The 18,456-nt window shown below is 41.6% G+C and overlaps 2 protein-coding genes across 3 annotated transcripts in view; one reads left to right on the top strand and one right to left on the bottom strand.

The window, feature by feature from the left end:
* The window catches only part of LMLN (leishmanolysin like peptidase), a 21,457-nt gene extending 16,700 nt beyond the window's left edge, over positions 1 to 4,757 (top strand). For both annotated transcript variants that reach the window (XM_074873652.1, XM_074873650.1), the window contains one exon: positions 4,685 to 4,757. The gene's annotated coding sequence lies outside the window, so the exon portion shown is untranslated. The remainder of the gene's footprint in view (positions 1 to 4,684) is intronic.
* LOC141945452 (glycerol-3-phosphate dehydrogenase [NAD(+)], cytoplasmic-like) lies at positions 2,840 to 18,456 on the bottom strand. Its single transcript, XM_074873655.1, has 8 exons — positions 18,332 to 18,456; positions 12,145 to 12,322; positions 10,078 to 10,218; positions 8,799 to 8,937; positions 8,205 to 8,317; positions 6,436 to 6,669; positions 6,178 to 6,284; positions 2,840 to 4,880 (listed from the first exon to the last, which is right to left on the bottom strand). The coding sequence occupies exons 1-8, from the start codon at positions 18,370 to 18,372 to the stop codon at positions 4,784 to 4,786; spliced, it is 1,050 nt and encodes a 349-aa protein (XP_074729756.1). The 5' UTR covers positions 18,373 to 18,456; the 3' UTR covers positions 2,840 to 4,783.

The raw sequence follows: 18,456 nt of genomic DNA, 5'->3' as shown, positions 1-18,456 counted from the left end.
CGTGCCCAGTGCACTAAAAAATGCCAATATAGGGAGAAAGATGATGTTACTCTGCTTCTTAAATGTGCTGTGGTGTTAGAACTGTCAATGACTAGATCAGTTTCTAAAATGAAAGGTAGGGGGATGGAAGGGGTATGAAGTAAAATTTTTTTAGCTACAATTATACTTGTTTAATAATAGGACTTCCATTGTAATGGTAAGAAAATCTTTGTGCCTACTGGACTTGTGGGGTTTTTATTTAAAGAAACTCTTACGACACTGCTGAGGTGAGTAAGCTGCAACCTAAACTGTCTGAAGGTATCACGGTTGAGAGAGTACCTTGCACTGGGCTAGTTCCCCTTCTTAACTTCAAGTTAAGTTTGCTTTGAATTATACAAGGCCTAGGCTAGCCTTAAATAGGTGTTTCTGAGAAGCAATACAAATTAGGAATCAAATGCTTTAAATGTGTACAAGTTCGAATGAAGAAACACTCAGATTAATAAGTGAACGCTAATTATTTTAATATATGCACACTCAATGATTGGTGTAAACTGATTCCTTGAAAACATAAAGGTTTGAGAATACATCTTAGGTCCCAGAGGTTGATATTGTATTTTTTGTCTGTTGTGCAATAATACAGTTTAAATGGTATCACTCAACAACAATGCTTTTGATACTTGAAAAGAAATTATTGGTTATTTTTTCTTACTGTGAAATATTTGCACTGTCTGAACTTTCTGGTTAACTTTATAGCTGTTAAACTTTTTTACTGATGTTAATTTATTGTGCTTGGTATTTGATATGCTAGTCTCCTGTCTGTGTAAGTGTGAAATTTGTCATATTTAAGTGAATATTTTTATCTTCTACACAGTTGTTTATCTTGAGGGCTTTTCTTCTTTTATTCTCTCTTCCTGAGAATTAACTGAAAGATGGCTTCAAAAGTTGATGCTTACCTACTTTGGAATTGTATGCATTAATTAAAGAAAGAGGTTGTAGCGCATTGTACCTACAGGGAAAAATCTATCTGCCTGTCAGAGCTCTTGTGGTCAGATTCACCAGTACCTGCTGAGTAGCTGCATCAGTGAATCCAGTGAAGTAAAACTATTACTGCCTTAATACTCTGAGATTTCAGTTGTAATTTCTTTGACGTGCAGCCGTTCAACTGGCTGTGAACTGCAGAACTGGACGTGACTTTGGGGAGTCGGGGAGGGAAGGTACTTGAGCAGGCAGAATCCACCATGTTATATCCTGTCAGTGCGTTAGGAGCTGTACCTGTGTTGGAACTGCCAAGAAATGTGTCAAGTTCAGTTTGAAATGAGAATGAATTGGTGACTGTCAAAAAGAATATGTGAGTAAAACTGACTACCTCAGTTCTGTTTGTCTTTGAGTCAAGCTTCTAGCCTGCTGTGCACTTCCAAATCTCTCAAGAAGAGTTAAGTAAAAACATGTCTCAGGTTTTTAAGAGCAAAATAAATACAGTAGGAAGCATAAGCCATTTTTGAGTGTAGAACATGCTAAAATTGTAGCTTAAACCCATCAATTAGGTAGCTTAAATGTAGTTTGCCCGTACAAGTCAGTATTGGTTTTAAATAAATACAAAGTTTGCAGGCAGCTACTCTAGGTGTCCTGACCATATTGTGGCAGGTCCACCCTATTGCATCTCTTACATATGGAAACTTTGAAATATAGCCCAAATAAGCCTCTGTGTTTCCACCAGAGCAGATAGCGCAGCAGGAGCCCTGGAAATAGTGCTGAGATAAATGAGTTAGCTTGTCTGTAGCAGAAACATTTTCAGTATATAATGTCAACAGTTTTAATTTTTTTAAAAACTTTCTATGTTTGCTTATGGAAGTAAATTAATCTTGCAGTCTGAATTTTACCCCAGTTGTTCAAATCTTACAGCATTTCAGTTAGAAGTCGAGGCAAGTCATGCTTTAGGAACACGTATTTCTAGTGTTTCAAACAATTACAAGGAGGAAGGATAGCTTTCACCTGGAGTGTGCAGCAAGTAAAATTACAGCGAAAAGCAGGCGGTTCATTCCTCTTGAAATGAGTTGAGGTCTTGGATGTAGGTTAATTACCAAAAGAGAATTTTGACCCCCAATAATTGACTGTCAGTCCAATGCAGCTCTTCTTCTGAGCACTAGTAAATTAGGAAGACTGATGTCACTTAAGAGCAGACACATCCACCATCCCTTACAAGGGCCAGTTGTTTTTAAACCTTCCTGTCCTGCAAATCTTTCTGCTTGAATGTATTTCGGTAGGGAGGGAGGCCTATGTCCTTTCTCCCCACATTTCCTAGGAGTGGCTTTCAGCCAGCTGAGCGGGTCAAAGTCTTTTCCCTGCAAGATTTAACAACCAGCTTTTGCTCGGCTGAATGCGTGGGTGCCTGCCTGCATGTGTCGCTTGTCAGGATTTGGGTCTACTTGTACACTAAATATTGTGATCTTACGCTACCGGACTTCCAAATTGCAAATGTTGCCTTTTTAATGTGAAGCTTACCTTGGAGATAAAACAACTGTTTTGAGAGAATTGGCTGACCTTGAACGTGTGTTTCCTATTTTGGTACAGAATATAAATACAGAACAAACTATTTTACATAGATTTTTGACTGGATCAAGATATAAGGGCTAATTTTTGTTATTTATGGAGTAAAAATTTCCTTATTTTAATGTGTAAAAAAAGTATGTCATAAAAATAAGAAAAAATTGTTCATCAATAAAATATCTGTAGAAAATTGACTCTTCTTGTCCTTTTCTTTGAGAGCTGACAATTACTAACCGCAAGAATAAGCGCAATAAAGGACCACCATTACAAGTCATTTTTTGGTGAGAATTTTGAAAAATGAAACTACGTCGTCTGCATATTGATCACTTTATTAAACTGTTAATTGATACACTTTGAATGTAAAATGTTCTATGTTGTCATTAGCTCATACATGACTTATCAGAAGTTCAGCCTGCCAGTGAAGTAAGGAGGTTCCTGAATTCTCTATCCCATCCTCATGTATTTGATACTTAAAAATTACGCAATATTTAAGTCTTTTTCCACTTGAAATGGAGGACCATATTTCCCTGTTTTCTGTAAAGGATTTGGCCACATGATTCCCATTTCAGCAGAAGGAATGTTGGCGTTGCCCTGCGGAGCCCTCTTCATCAGGGATCAGTGGTGCTGAAGCCACTGTTTCTGGTACCCAAGACAGCTTTGCTAGCTCTGAGACCGAGGTTTTTACAATATATTTTTTAATATATATATATATTACTCTGATAAATGTGAAAGACATCACATTCCTCTAAAATGCAGAGCGGAGATGGTTTTATAATGCAGCTTCCCCCCTCCCCAAGCAATATGCCAGCGAATACATAGATTTAAAAAAACCCACTTGGCTTCCTCTGCTATTTTGGAAAATCAGATAAAGCAATGCAAAAGTAGGTTACTCTTCCTTTTTGTTTGCCTTGTCTCAAAATAGGAGTCTTTCAAAAGGGTATTAAAGCTTATAAAATGTGCCACTGTTCATTTCATAGATGGCTTTAACTCTGAAAAACATCAGGTATGTAAAGTTACCCAAGTACAGCTATAAGGTTTAAAAACTTTAATGTTTTGAAAATTAACGCTGTTGGTAGCAAAATAAAAAAACTGGTATATGAACCAGTTTGTGTTTAAAATCCAGAAGCAGACAGAGATCTCTCTCTTCTGGAGTGTAAGATGTGTTGCTTAAGCTACAGCTGGATCAGGGCGTTAGTCTGCAGCCTGGAAAGATGGGGGGAGCTGCACTGGTGTCAGTCCCGTGGAGTTTCCCGGTGGAGTTAAAATGCAGCCCGGTTTCAAATGCAATTTTACAGGATTTCTGTGCGTCTACAGCGGTCTTTTTCATGCATGTATAAAAAGTCAAGTATCGCAGAGGGTTTTTCATTTTTGTTACATCCTCAACAGCATTGCACAAGCTGAAGCCGAGTTGTGCATACATCCTCCTTGTCAGCCTCCAGTTCTGCCCTCTCAGCTAGTACCAATTAATGACTATGACTTGCTGAGACATCCTGACGCTAACATAAATGTAGTTGGTTGTTCCAATTTTTTTTTTCAGTATTTCAGTGGAATAAGTTTAACGAAGGTCACGCTACTACTGAGGATTTCCAGTGTCCTGAATTTGAAATGAACAATCCACCCACACCCCCGCCCTTCTTTCTCCTTCTCTCTGCCTGTTAAACTGTTTTATTTATACATCTGCTGAGCACTCATGTGTCTCACAGAAACAATACCTATTTTTCCGAAGAGGCTTATACTGAGAAACAAAATCAAGGAAGGACTAAATGTTACAAAATACATAAAAGTTATTTGTGTTTGAGGGAAATTAGGGAAACCCAACATTTGCCCTGGTGATTGCATCTTCTTGCTGTTAGACTTTTTTTTTTTTCTCACTATAATTTTTCTGTTTGGATGAGTTCAGGTTTTTTTGCATCTTGTGCTGTTCTGTAAGAAATGTTAGTAGGCAAAATGTTGAAGTTCACGTGAGCTAAATTACAAAGGGAACTGTTTTCAATCAGCTAGAAAGTAATTCTAGGGAAATGTCCACATCACTAACTCAAATCAAATACTGTTAAATTTTCATTTGTTTCCTGTTCCTTGGGTATAATGTTGAAATTAAAGGCAGATTTTTTACCCCCAGAATGAGGATACTGAAATACATTCTTTGTTGCTTTTACAGCAAGCATTGTCACACAACCTGTTTCTCTACTTTATTTGCTGTGGAGTGGACAGAAGTCCTGGAAAGATGAGAACACAACCAGGTGAGGAGAGGGGCTCTCTAAATGTGCTCTGGGTGGTTCTGCAGGCACGCGATGAAATCCTGGATCGATTGACCCTCGTAGCAGATCTTGTAGATGGTTGTAAATAATGGAAACCTAAAAGAAGCATGTGGCAATGAAAATAGTTTTTAAAGTTTATATAAACATTTCCATTCCATTTATAATGGAAAAAAATATTCTTTAAAAAAATTACATTAAAAGGAAAGTAGAAAATTTTTCTGTCTCTTTACAATGTGATTTTAACTTGGAGGTGCCTTTACTGGGGGACTATACAGGGCAATTAAGAGGAGCTAGGGGCAATTCCTGGGGGTGATAGCAGAGAAGAGCTGTTCTGAAGACAAAATTCCGATCTGGTATTTTTTACGTACAAAAAATCTTGAATTGCATATCCTCTTTTTCCTCCTGTGTGCAAAATGCATATATTATTTGCATTCATTACTGATATCTAAAAGACTGAAAAGAATGAAACTGTCTAATGATTTTCTTTTCCTGGCTTAAAGGGTTCTTTCCCTTTTGCAAGCTGTCTTAGTCGTTATGTGGTAAAAAAGTCCACTGAATGACTTGGAGCTGAGTGTGTATCTAAGTGCAATTATAGGATACTTATTAGATCGAGTTTTGATTTAAAGTTCACATCCTGTCAAAATGAGCTTTTCTTTTCTCTCTCATTTTTGAAAGATAATGCTACTCGAATCTTCTGTATCTGTTATAATTCCAATAGGGTTTTTTTTTAAGTATTCATTTAGCGGTGTTTGACCTCTCAGTACTGTTAATATACAAGAGGGAATGAGATGGACAGAAGTTTAGCTTTTCTATTGTGTAAGCTGAGACAAAGGTTTCAAATTATAAATAATCTTACATCATCCCAAGCAATTAGAAGTACTTTTTATCTCAGCATTATTTGTGGCACTAAAGCATCGATATCAGCCCATATTACCTATTCAAGGCGTATAAAAATTTTTTATTAGGAACATGCTCCTTAATTTTATACTGAGATAACCTAGTTAACGTTTGCGTTGAGAGCAGTATTGCTGCAAGCTGTAATGGTGATATACTGAGAACAAGAAACCCTTTGACCCATAGATCATGTTTGCAAGCTGACTCTGTGTACGGCCTTCAATCTTGCTTAGGGGGACGGGGATGTCTGGGTAGCTTCTCCAGATTGTTATTTCTTTTGTTTCCTATATGTCTGTGGCTTGTTTATTCTAATGCCGTTCAGCCTTCATCACATTCTGCTGACCATGAGGAGTCAGACTAAGCTGAGCTCTAATGGTGGCCCAAGATGTAGAAAGCAGTTGTTATGGAAACGAACAAGATAATTAAACACAGGTAACCTTATGTTTACTTAAACAATCTTTTGTTGTTGATTACGTTGTTTTAAAATAAAAGCACTTACTTATCGAGCATATTTTTCTGTTTCAGGATCTTGTGGACTTCGGCTGAGGTCTGAGGACCTTGCAGCTTTTGTCCATTCAGCATCTCATTTTCCAGTTCCTCAATGGACTAGAAGAGAGGAGACTGATTACTTGGATCAGAGGGGATACTGCTGTGATACCAGCAGTTATCAAGCAGGTAAGCAGGTAATGATGCCTTTGAAAAACACAGAAGGATTTCTTCATGTGTTAGTGTAAAATATTTCAAAAATCCTCCTTACTTTTCCTGTGCGCGCAAAGGCTTCTGCTACTTTCCTGTTGCGTCCCCCGTAGCAGGTAGTGATTAGATCAGCAACCCCGCAGCTTTCCAGAAAAGTGGCTATTGATACCGGTCCCCTGCAGAACATCTTGGCAAAGGCCACCATTTCCATAAGGCCCAAGCGTATAACTGCTGCCTTTGTATTATCGCCGAAATCCAGCCCATCACAGAACCCAGCTCCCACTGCTACGATGTTCTGGAAACAGTTTAGTGTGAAACATAGAGGAGGAGAGGAAACGGTCAGGCAAGACATGTGGTTCATCAGCGTGCACTGAGCTTTAAGAAAATCCTACAAATCTGTCTTGACCCTGTTCACCAGAAGAAGGTTCAATTTCCCATGGCCATGAGCTTATGTTATGAAGAAGGTAGACAGCTAATTACTGGTGAACAAAAGCAGTTGGGCTTCCACAAGACTGTTATAAACTATCCTCTGTTATTCCCATGGGCAAAGATCAAAATTGTTTAATATAGTAATATTGCAATCGTATGCAATTAATGTTTTGGTTTTCTGCTAGTTCCAAGTTGGGGCTCACTGACCTTTCTGTTTTATTATTCAAAATATCCCACACGGAGTCATGCCTTTCCAGGTTTTCTCTGTGGGTCTGTAATTTAAACAGATATGGGTTCTATGCACTGCAGTAGATCAAATTTTGGTTTTGCCTGCAAAAATGGTCAGTAGAATTGCCCTTTTCTACAGCTCTAAACAAAATTTTCAGGATCCTAAACATCTTCACAGCTCCTCACCATTGTCCTGCACGTCTCCCTTCCCACCTCCCAATTCCCAGCCCCTAAATAAGTCCCTAGTGTAGTTCACTGTATATGAGTAATATGTCACTCACTACTGCCATTGAAGCATTTGCTTCAGACATGCACGTGCCTCAGTGCAGATTTTACTTTTTTTTTAGCAAAGGCAATGCCAAAGCAACGATTTCCAGAAAAGCAAAGATTTCCCACAGAGCAGAAATAACCTCTCTCCCCTCTGTGCCTGCCCCCAGTTCGTCTGTGGCCAAAAGCAAAATCCGGGGTTATTTGGTTTTGTATGTAAGTAAACTTTTCTTTTTGTATGTAAGGTTAAACAGGATCAATTCTTTCCTAGCCAGTAATCCCCTCTCCCCCAAGGAAAGGTGAATTATTGAAGCAGAGATGACTGAATATAGAAAAAAGTACAAAGGATCACAGGCTGGAGTTGCTTTCAGCACATTTAAAAACAGTCTCCGAATCTCACTCAAGTGCACTCTCATTGGAAACTTGGTAATTTTGGTATTGCTCTGATCCAGTCTGGGATCTCGACACAGGCATCGCTGAACACTGCACAGACATGCTGCCAACACAGAGCATCACTTCTGATGCAAACTTTCTAGCAGGTTACTACTTGAACTGTGGAAAGAAGTTATCAGTGGGAGCTGCTGTATGTAGTAAAAGTCTTTGTTCCCTGTGCTTGCAATACGCAGACAAGAAAATAAGAGTGGACTAAATTCTGCCCTCAGAAGCAGAGGTGCTTCTGGTTAAATAAAGATAAAAATACAACTATTTTGAAATGCTTTGCCAGCAGTTATATTTTAAAGTAAATTTTCCCCTTTTAACAGATTGGAAAATTGTCACATGAATATCTTGTCTGTGCTCACTCATCATAATGTGGCAGGACTCATATTAGACCCTGTGGCTTACAGAAGACTGGGGTGAGGGTAGAATTTGGCTCTAATGACAACATTTTGGTTGAAAACCACTCACTTTTAATGCTCCACAAATCTCCACTGTATCAGAGTCAAGCACCACGGTAATCCTGAAATTTGGGGTCTGCATTAATTCTTTAAAGATCTCCCCTTGTTTTTCATTTTTGCACCCTGTGGGAAGGAAGGATGAAAGTTAGAGCATTTTCGCAATGTTTCAGAGTACACACAATTAACTGAAACCTGAAATAAGGTCCCAGGGAACTCTACCGGGACCACAAAAACCTAACTGGGTGTTGCTAAACAAGAGATTTGTGTGACAGCAGTTCCTGCTGTTGGAAGCCAGTGTTAAATGTATGCAAGTCCCAGGGCATTGACCAAGCATCGCTGAATAACACTTAGAAGAGCTTAAAAGTAGATAGCCCCTAATGCAGCTTTCTGCCTGAGAAAGCTTGTATAACCACAAACCCCAAAAGATGGATCTGATCCTGCCACCACCAACTTCCCTGAATATCACGCTGCCTCCCTGAACGGGCTCAGCAGGTGCTGCACCCACCGCACCACTCGGGACCCATTGCATGCCCCCTGCTTCCTCCAGCCACCGGCGAAGTTAGACCACAGCTAGCGGCTTTAATTTGCTCTTTGCAATAGTTACCAATGGTGGTTTCACAGAACTTCTCATCAGCCACTTCTTTGGCTATGTTGGCCCCCATAAGCACACTGATTTCTATTTTCAGTTTCTCTCGAATGAGGTCAGATATGAGCTTCAGGCCATCAGGACCCTCATCGATCCCCTGAATAAAAGACGATAATCAAGCCAAGTTATTAGAATAGGAAAATGACAGCAGTAGAGCACTGGTAAAGCAGGTGTCCTATTGCCTGCAGCTATCTGGTTTTAATTGGAAGGATTTGGGTCTTACATTCACTCGTATTAGCCATTAATACAAATGCTCTGGGTTTGTACTTTGATAACTGCAAATTTAAGGCAAGTTCAGCGAGAAGGTAGCGACAGTCAAGGTAACCCTGCAAGAGGCTCCATGTCCAGTACTGCTGTCCTGAGGCTTTCTTTGATGCTGTATTTTTCCTTTGTGTTAAATTCCTGTACTACAGAACAAGACTTCTGAATTAAGCCAACAGCAGTGGCTTTTCTGCAAGATCTAAGTATTAATCCGAGTACTTCATTGGTGTTAAGGAGTATACTGCACTGTCTTCAGTTTTTTTAAGCTCAAGAAAGAAGTAAATTTGCAGGAATTTCCTTCCTCTCCCACTCTCCTCTCCTCTGTGTACTGCTGCTTGTGAGATAATTTCTATAGGGAAAAAAAAAAGGGTGGAAAAGAGCTTCTATTGCAGTCTGAAAACTTGAATTACATTTCTTCCATTATGATTTTAATTGGATATTTCCTGTAATTCAATCAAAAGAAGAAGTGGTAGACTATATTCCTATGCTTTGCCTCTGGCTTTTAGTTTGAGATTCTCTTAAAATATTAATTCTTCTAAGATTATGATAATCTGGTACCTCTTAACCTTAAAAAGAGATTCCTCAATTCATGCCAGATTGAAGTTGTTTCAGTTCTGCAAATTCGCTACTGTTGTGCCATTTTAATGCTGCCAGGAACAGCTTTAGCATGTACTTAGAAGAGGCACTTTTTCTAGTAGCAGCACCAACTTATGTAGCCCTCCCTCTGCCCATTTTCACCTCCGTGCTGGTCCAAGTGGGAACTGATCCAAGCTAAAGACAGTTACTCTTAAGCCTGGCTGGGTTGCCCCATCCTTTCCCCTCCATGGCCATGTGAGCAGCAGAAGGGCTGTCAGAGGCCGGGTAAGTTTTAACTCTTGCAGAAATAAGTGCTTGTGTTTATGCAGAGCTCCTACCCTTAAATTGAAGCTATTTATTTACTCCGTACAGATTGAGTCTTGTGGAGATGACAACTTACCTTGATCAGTGAAATCCCAAATGTCCCAGGTTTTATCTGGCCTGCGATCTGCTCACAGATTCGTCCAACAAATTGATGTGGCAGAACAAACACTAAAATATCTGCTCCATTTGCTGCTTCGACCACATCTGGTACAGCCACCTGGCACAAGAGTGACAACGGAAATGAGCCCCAGGTAGGAATCCCCACACCTTGCAAGATACCAACATGCCAAAGCCATTGAAGATACACTACAAATGTCCGTAGTGTTAACTGGCAGTGTGGTGTAGCTGCTAGCTCTTCGTGTGAGCAACTGCAGCTCTCTTCTGAAATATCCAAAGCAGCCTAGCTATTTTAGGTTTCAATTTTTCATAATTTTGCTTTTAACTTGCCTCCCATGCCAGCCCTGTGTGGATAATCTGGGGAATACGATATGCTTTCTAAACTTGCGCTGTCCTGGGAAGACCCCTTGCTAGTTCAGCTTCTTCAGGTGGTTCCTGAAAGTACTGAGCAACCCCGTATGGTTCTGCTGGAATGAGTGGTAGCACCAGGGAGCATGGGAACAAAACAGGGTGGTGACACAGAACCTCTTCTGGCAGTCTTTAGTTTCCGTAGGTCACCAGCTGAGAGCTACTCAGGAATAAACTATATCAAAAGGCAGAGATTATTATCATATTTGGGGTGGGATGGGTTGTTTGTTTTAAATATATAGTAACTTGACCAATAGTTAGAAAAATTTACCCAACATGCTTAATAAATTATTAAGCTGTATCTTACAGCAAGCTGTATCTTCTCCAAATGCTAGTGTTGCTCAGAACAATTCAAGCCAGGCTACAGAGGCAGTGGCAGGTGAATTTGAGCCTGCTGTCCCCAGCAGTTTACAGTCAGAGCAAACATCGCCTTTGGACACAGCCTTGGAGCACACTGCCTGAGAACAAGCGGGATTCCCGGCGGGAGAACCAGAACTGCTGCCAGCAAGGCTGCTTCTCTGGGAAAATGGCAAAGCGGGAGCAGAGGCTGGCAGCACTGTACAGGCAGTGCTCCTCTCTCTCAAAAATGTTGCAGAGCAATGCAAGGAAAAAATTAGTTGGCTTTTGTTTTTCTCAGTTGGAGATGAAGGTATGAGGGTCCCTGCAGGCTTTGCTGCAACCAGCTGGTTTCTGCTGGTAAAGCCTCAGACTTCGCTGTAGACAGGATGAGGCTGATCTCAAGTGATGATGACAAGCCTGTTGATCTGCGAGAGGGTTGTAAAAATAACAGTGACAAGTCAGTTGTAACCCAGGAGAACTGTGTGCCAAGTTCAAACCACGGGAGTGCAAATATGCAATTTCAGCATGAAATGGAGTACTAAATATAACCATAAGCAAGAAGACCCACGATGTGCAGTGTCTTAACTTCCTTTTACAACTGCAACCGTTCCAGAAACATGGCGCTACTTTCTTTGATTCACAAAACAGTGGCGTTTGGCAAAATCTTTTACAGCCAAAACCCTTGCCTTGCTTGCTTCAGTAGCAGTAAATTATCCAAGCTGATTAATTTAAGTAGAGATGCATAACTTATTTTAAATGTTCAGGAAAATTAAATACCTTACCTTTTTGGTGGAATTTACAGCATTATGAATTATAGCAGCGTGTTGCTATCCTGAAATCACCCATGAGCCAATAGCTCATTATTCATCTTGTAAGCCACAGCTGTTAGCTGTGCTGTTGTTTTCATTTTTAGAAGAAGGGAGAGCAGTAGCTTTCCCTTTTTTTCCAGAAGATGCTGTGGGTTTAAAATATCTCAGCTCCGTGTAGACAGATCTCTGCCTGCCATTTCTAGAGTTATGCTGATTTCTGCCGGAGAAGAGGATGGTGCGTTACCAGCACCCGACAGAGTTGGGTGTTTGAAGTTGCGTGTGACATATGAGACAAGCAGAAGTCACAGAAGTGAGGTATATTTCAGTGAGTTATATGTCAATATTGCAATTAGTTAGGTGGCAAACCAGAATGAAGCAGTGAATTGCTTCCTAGTTTTAATTTTGACAGATGTTGCTTCCCTCATAAAAAATAAAAGTATTTCAGTTAATTTTTTTTTTTTTCAACTTACCACATTTTTGGGTATCTTGTATCCAGGCAGATATTTAACATTTTCGTGTTCCTGGTTGATTATTTCTGAGAGTTTTCTTCCATTGATGATCTCTTCAAATACCCACATCTTGACAGTAGGGTCAAATCTGTTGGACTTCTGGACATTTTTGCCAATGATTCTTGCTATGGCTGATCCCCTTTAAAAAGAAAAAAATTAAAATAACTATTAGGAAACAAATAGTTTTATTGTGAATTGGAAATACAAGTTACTTTAAGCATAATAACTCAGAAAAGGCCTGTGCTATAAAGGTGTTCAGGTGCTTGCTACATTTATCAGAAAGCTTTATCCACTACCGTCATCAAAAACCTGTCACACCACAGAAAGTAGAACCAGAGAAAATGTAACTGTAATAAGAGATCTGAAGTCAGACCAAAGATTGTAGAGTGGGAGTGTGATGTACCATCAACAGCACTAAAAATACAGTATCTGGAATTAAAATCTCTCTTACTCCTTGGATAATTCTTTTTTTCTGAAGACCAAGAAATGTAAAATAATCCAGGTGGTAAAGTAGTGCTGAATGATCTTGCTGTGACAGTCTTTGTGCATCTCAGCTAAAACAGATGCATCCCACTTTCCCACCAATAACCAAACAGTTGCAATAAGGATTTTATACGAGCTAAATCCTCAGAAATTATTATTTTCTTAAAAAAACCCAACAACAAACCAACAAACCACAAAATCTTCAACCTGATGGTCTCTTTATTTATTGTTCTAATTTTCACTGTAACCAGATCTGTAATAGTTGCAGCCTGAGGATATTTTAACCATCCAGTTTACTCTTCTTCAGACATGCTGAGCATCCTTTAATCTCAGTTCAGACAATAATTTTATTTCCCCATCATCACTGCAGCCTTGCAAACAATTCACTTATTTTCTTGGCAAGAGAGGATTAAAAACTCTGCAGAAAATATTGAAAGTATTGCTTAAAGTTCTTGAATTATAAGAGGGGTGTGTGTGATTATTTTTACTACTCTGTTCCATCTTTCCATTTTAATGGTACTTTAATCTTCCAAGCACTGGCCATTTTACTAACACAACTGAAAGAGGAGCTCCAGCTGCAACGATCTTGTTCTCTCACCCACCTGTAACACACCTGCAGTGAGAAGCATGAACAGGGTTTAGCTGTGGTATGTTTTCTGGAACTGATAAAGGTCTCGAGTATATCCAAGATGAAGTCCAGGTAGTCTGTGCTGTCAGTGGTTCAAAGGGAAACCATGTTGTAACTTGGATAGACCATATTTTTAACATGACAGGTTTGCACAAGGCTGAATTGCTCAGTAAGTATTAAAAGAATAAGGGCTTCATCTTAATCTTTTAATGATAAAGAAATCCTATGGAGATCAGGTTTCACTTGCTCAATGTTGACTATATGCTATATCCTGAGCTGCCATAATGCTTTTTTTTTGGGGGGGGGTGTTGGTTTGGGGGATTTTTGGTGGTGTTGTTGGGGTTTTGTTTGTTTTTCTGTTTTGTTTTTTTTTAAAGGGCAGATTGGTTTTGGTTCTTTAAAATATTTAGGGAAATGTTTTAGGGGTGAATCTTCACTGTGAGTTCTGCTTTTTTGAAAGAAAGGCATGCAGTCATATCGTACATTCATATTATTTATAAAATTACTTATATTCTGGTTCTCTTGCCCTACTGTCAAGAGAGCAAATCAAGGCTTGAACCGAGGAAGAATTGTGGCTCCGCACAAGAGATGTGTATTAATAAGAAAAGTCTTTTTTTTAATGGATAAACTTGACACCTAAATTCATTGGCCAGGTAGTGCTGGAGTCTCCAGCACAACCCAGATGATGAACTTAGACCTCAAGCCTATCCATAAAAATAACTTTTCTAGCTATTCTAGAAATGATTTTCTGTTGAAAGATGCAGACTGCAGCTCTAACCTCTGAAATCCTGAATGGGACTCGCAACTCTCAGTAGATAAATCTGATCTTCCAGCATAGCTGTCATTACCATGTCATTACCATCCACGCTTGGATGTTACCACCCAAGTATTTTCGTATTGACAAGATATTGGTGAAGGTGTCTCAGGCATAAAGGTAGCTCCATAAATGGCAGTAGTTTTTGTTTGGTTTATCTTTAGATGAATGAGGATTTGGAGAAGAAAGGCTTTAACATTTAAAAGACATCGAGTAGTCATCAGGGAAAATAACTTGCCACAAAACCATCAAACAGTTTAAAACCTGATGCCCTGTTTTACTTAGTCCATTTAAAATTTGGTTACTGCTGATCAGCCTTGGGAAGAAGAATTGCTTTGTGAAGGCAGCGTTCGGTAGACTACACAGACTTGGCAGAAGAGGGCTGCTTATGCAAACAAAACCAAGGATGCTCACATATAAAGACTTTGCCAGGTTTTATTTTCTCCAAAACTCAATTTAGTGAAGATCAATAGAAGGCAGAGAACCCTACTTAGATAATTTTTAGAAGTAAGTGAAAACTGCCAATCAGGTTTTTTCCCCGCAATTATGTTAATTCATGTTGGAAGTGATTTACATATTGCTAAGAAAAAGAAAGCTTTTATCTGGAGATTTTCTCTCAGTATAATGAGAAAGCTTTGATGTAGAATAACTCAAATAAGACCCATTATTTACATATGTGAATATGAAAGTGTTTGTGGCATACATCAGATCTGGTGAAAAATAGAGCTTAACAGACCCCATGAAGCAGCTAGTCCCTTCCCTAGAGAAAGAGTGGTCAAATATACTTATGCCATTCCTAATAGTTTTTTGGAGGAGGCCTTAAAGACCTCAGCAGTTGCAGGTCTCTTCCCTTTCCCAACCAGCCCGTGCCAGGACTTTACCATCCTTAGCATTAGAAAGATCATCCTCACATTTAACCTAAGTCTTTCTTACTGCAGTTTAAGCCTATTTCTATTCTAGAAGGGTGGAATACTGTTTTTCTCCTTCAGATGCTCAAAGATGATAGTGTCTTCCTCCAGACTCTTTCTTAGCCAACCACCCCAAATTTTTTAAATTACAGTATCGCTCAGGCGGGAAGGGACCGTAAGAGGTCTCCAAAGTGGGAACCACACTGAGTTCAGATGGGTTGCTCAGGGTTTTGTTCAGTCGAGTCTTGAAAACTCTCCAAGGACCACCTCCTCTCTGGGCAACCTGCCCCAATGCTTTATTATTCTCACAGGGTTTTTTTTTTCTGTTCTCTTCACATATTGAGTCAGAACCTCCTCTGGTTCAATTTATGACCACTGTCTCTTGTTTTCCCTCTGTGCACCTCCATAAAAAGCCTGGCCATCTGTCCATGTTGCAGACAAGAATCTAGTTCAAGCTGGATCTTTGCTGAGGGCTCTGCAGTCCAAATGAATCTAAGAAGATTGGGAGAGCTTTTGGATTCTGAAGTGAATTAAACCTCTATTTTTAAAGACAGGTAACTGAACCATGATTAATGTAAACACAAACCCTCCTGCACCTGGCTGGCAACCGCAAAATGCAGTGCAGCACTTACTTCCCCTAACCACAGTCTCCCAGCAGTGTTGACTTAGTAAGTCCCTGTGACCTGCTGAACTTCTGCAGCTGATATGAGGTATTGCAACATGCTGTGTCACATGTCAACCACGTTTCTGAGCTCCAGGAAAGACTCAAGAGCAGTGATCTGAACTGTCACCCAAATATTCTGGGGGAATATAAGAAAAAAATGTTTGCCAAAGATAAACATTATGTTTCTCTGTTGTGCTAAGACAACCTGTTCTGCCACAGAGGCTATGAATAGATGTGATTTAAACATCAGAGCACAATGTTTAGCTCCTCCCCAAAGATTTTACAGTCTATGTATGTGGTGGGAAGCAAGAGATGGGCCCAGGCAGACAGGCAGTGTAAGTAGATAGTATTGAATGAGCTGGGGTCTCTGTATCTCTGTGGCGTAACTCTTCCCAAGTTTGTAGGTACATGTGAAAAAAAGAGAACTTTCTCAAGTACAGATCTGAAGGAAGACAACTACGTGGCTTTGGAGAATGTCTTATGGCAAGGCCATGGCCTGGGCAAAGGCAGGATGTGCTTGCTTGAGGATGCAGCAAGAGGATGATGAAGGCTGTCACTGTGTGCTGACCAGAGGTAAAAGCTGACTCCCAGACATGCAGCCATGGCTGCTGAGGGGCTTGGAAGTGAAACGAGCTGGCTGCGCAGGCTTGGATGCCTGTGGTTAAGGTGGGGAGAAGAGGATGGCAGGGGAGGGATGCCATGATGATGTTACCGTAAAAGCCAGCAGAGGAACTCTCTAAGACTCATTTTGGAGTTTTAGAAAGCAGGCATTCTTTATTGCAGCACTGGGCACACAAGCAAAGAGTTTCGCGAAGGTGAGCGCACCCCAGATCTATAAGTGGCAGCTAATGTACCGGTGAGATTATACATATTCATAACTTTTCTGAGAAATGAGTTACATATACATTAGATTTCCTGGAACTGACTATAATATCTGCATCCTAATTACACATGTGCTTTCTTGCTGGGTGGTGGTCTAGAGGGGTCCTTGGTGGTCACTGGTAGTCTTCCTCACCGTGTCTGCTGGTTGACCCCAGTGCTCACACATGCTCACAAAGGTCTGTTTAGGAGGTGTTGTGCAGCTGTGTTGTGTCTTGAGCTCGTTTGTTTTAATTTGTGCCGACCTTGTTCCTGTTATCTTCAAGAATAGGCCCCAACTATCTTATTACTGTCTTATCTTCAAACCCCTTTCTTCTTCACAAAAGCACCAACCTTCAGCTGTGTCTGCACATTCTAGAAGATACATTGACATTGACCTACTTTATTCTCAGTAAAAAATTACTTAGCAGGACAAAAAGCAAGATGAAGAGGAAAAAGAATTGTTATCAAGATGTTTTGGCTTATGGTGAAAGTGGCAGTCGAGGAAACGCTGGTGCAGAAATGATGGAGCAGGACTGGGTCTGTCAGGGCCAGAGAAAGCCAGATGCATGATGAGGAGTTCCTGAAGACTTAGCTGTGCAGTTACGTGTGAAAGGCCGTACCTGAGAGATGTCATGCACAAAGAGCCGGTGATCCAGAAAGAGCGTGCATGTGGCGGCTCAGAAGGCAGTGGACTTGTTTTGCAAGGCAGGAAGGCAAAGAGTCGTGCTTTAACTATGCTGCGTTCTCAGCAGTTCATAAGCAACCACTCCCTCACCTATTGATTTTTTGGGGCATTTTCTTCCACTTAGCTGTCAGATATTTTAAAAATCTTAAGGAGCTTGCCTCTTCTTGGACAAAAACAATCCACAGAACTACCTGGAGGCTGGGTTTGCTAATCCCAAGTGCATGCACATATATGTTGGTCTGTTTGTTTGTGCTCAGTTTACATAAAGAGTAAGAAAAGTAAGATGCAAAGTCCAGTGAGATAGGGTTTACTGACTTCAGTGGGGTCTGTCAGACCCGAGGAGCCCTGGAGAGCCACGCTTTTGTCCAGGCTAGAAAGGATTGAGCAGTAGCAAACACATTCTTATGACCAGGGATAAAGATAAACGGGGGACCTGAACACAGTGCTTGTACAGGGCTGCGTCTGCACCAAGATGCCAGGCAACGTGCCGAGGAGGGTGATAGCGAAAGGTGCCGGTATATCGGGGCTTTAAAGGACGCCTGTGCCCCGGTTCCCTCAGAGGAATACTACAGACGGCACCACTGCTCTCCTCGCTATGCAGTGCTTACCCCTGACCCGCTCGGGCCCTGCCACGGGCACACACCCCCACGGGGACGCGGCTCCAGCCCTCCCCGGGATGTCGCTGCCCTGGCACCGCGCTCGCCCCCCGGCGGTGATGCCGGAGTGTCCCGGCTTTCCACTCCTCGCCGCCCGGTGCATCTCCCAGGGACCACGGTCCCTGCCCCAGGAGCCCTGAGGCAGGACAAGATCGGGACCGGGGCCGCGGTTTCAGGACCATGGAGACCCTCCGGGCCCCCCCCGGGCCCCGCCGCCCCCCGCCCCGGACCTGTTGCGGAGCCTCGGGGGGAGCCGGCCCGGGGCGCGGCCCGGCGGTGCCGGTGTGCCGCCCCGCTGCGGGGGGAGAGGACGAAAACAAGGGAGGAACGGGAAAAGATGAGAAAAAAAGAAGGAAAGAAATGGGGAAAAAAGGGAGGAGTGGGGAAGGTAGGAAGGCAGGGGAGAGGCGGGGGGGGCGGAGGGTGCCCCCCCGCGCTGCGGCACTCACCAGTTCCCCGAGCCGACGATGCAGACGCGGAGCGGCGACATGCTGCGGGCTGACAGCCCCCAGCCGCTGCTGCCGGTGGCGGCTCGGCTCGGCTCGGCTCGGCTCGGCCCGGCCCGGCCCGGCCC

Source organism: Strix uralensis, chromosome 6 (assembly GCF_047716275.1).
Source record: "Strix uralensis isolate ZFMK-TIS-50842 chromosome 6, bStrUra1, whole genome shotgun sequence".
NCBI lineage: Eukaryota > Metazoa > Chordata > Aves > Strigiformes > Strigidae > Strix > Strix uralensis.
This window is presented reverse-complemented; position numbering and strand designations above follow the sequence as displayed.

Coding starts and splice junctions, on each gene's coding strand:
- LOC141945452 (XM_074873655.1), bottom strand. CDS start 18,372: ATGTCGCCGCTCCGCGTCTGCATCGTCGGCTCGGGGAACTG. Junction 8,938..10,077: donor TTGGGATTTCACTGATCAAG/GTAAGTTGTCAT, acceptor TCTTTTATTCAG/GGGATCGATGAGGGTCCTGA. Junction 4,881..6,177: donor CAGAAAAATATGCTCGATAA/GTAAGTGCTTTT, acceptor TGCTTCTTTTAG/GTTTCCATTATTTACAACCA.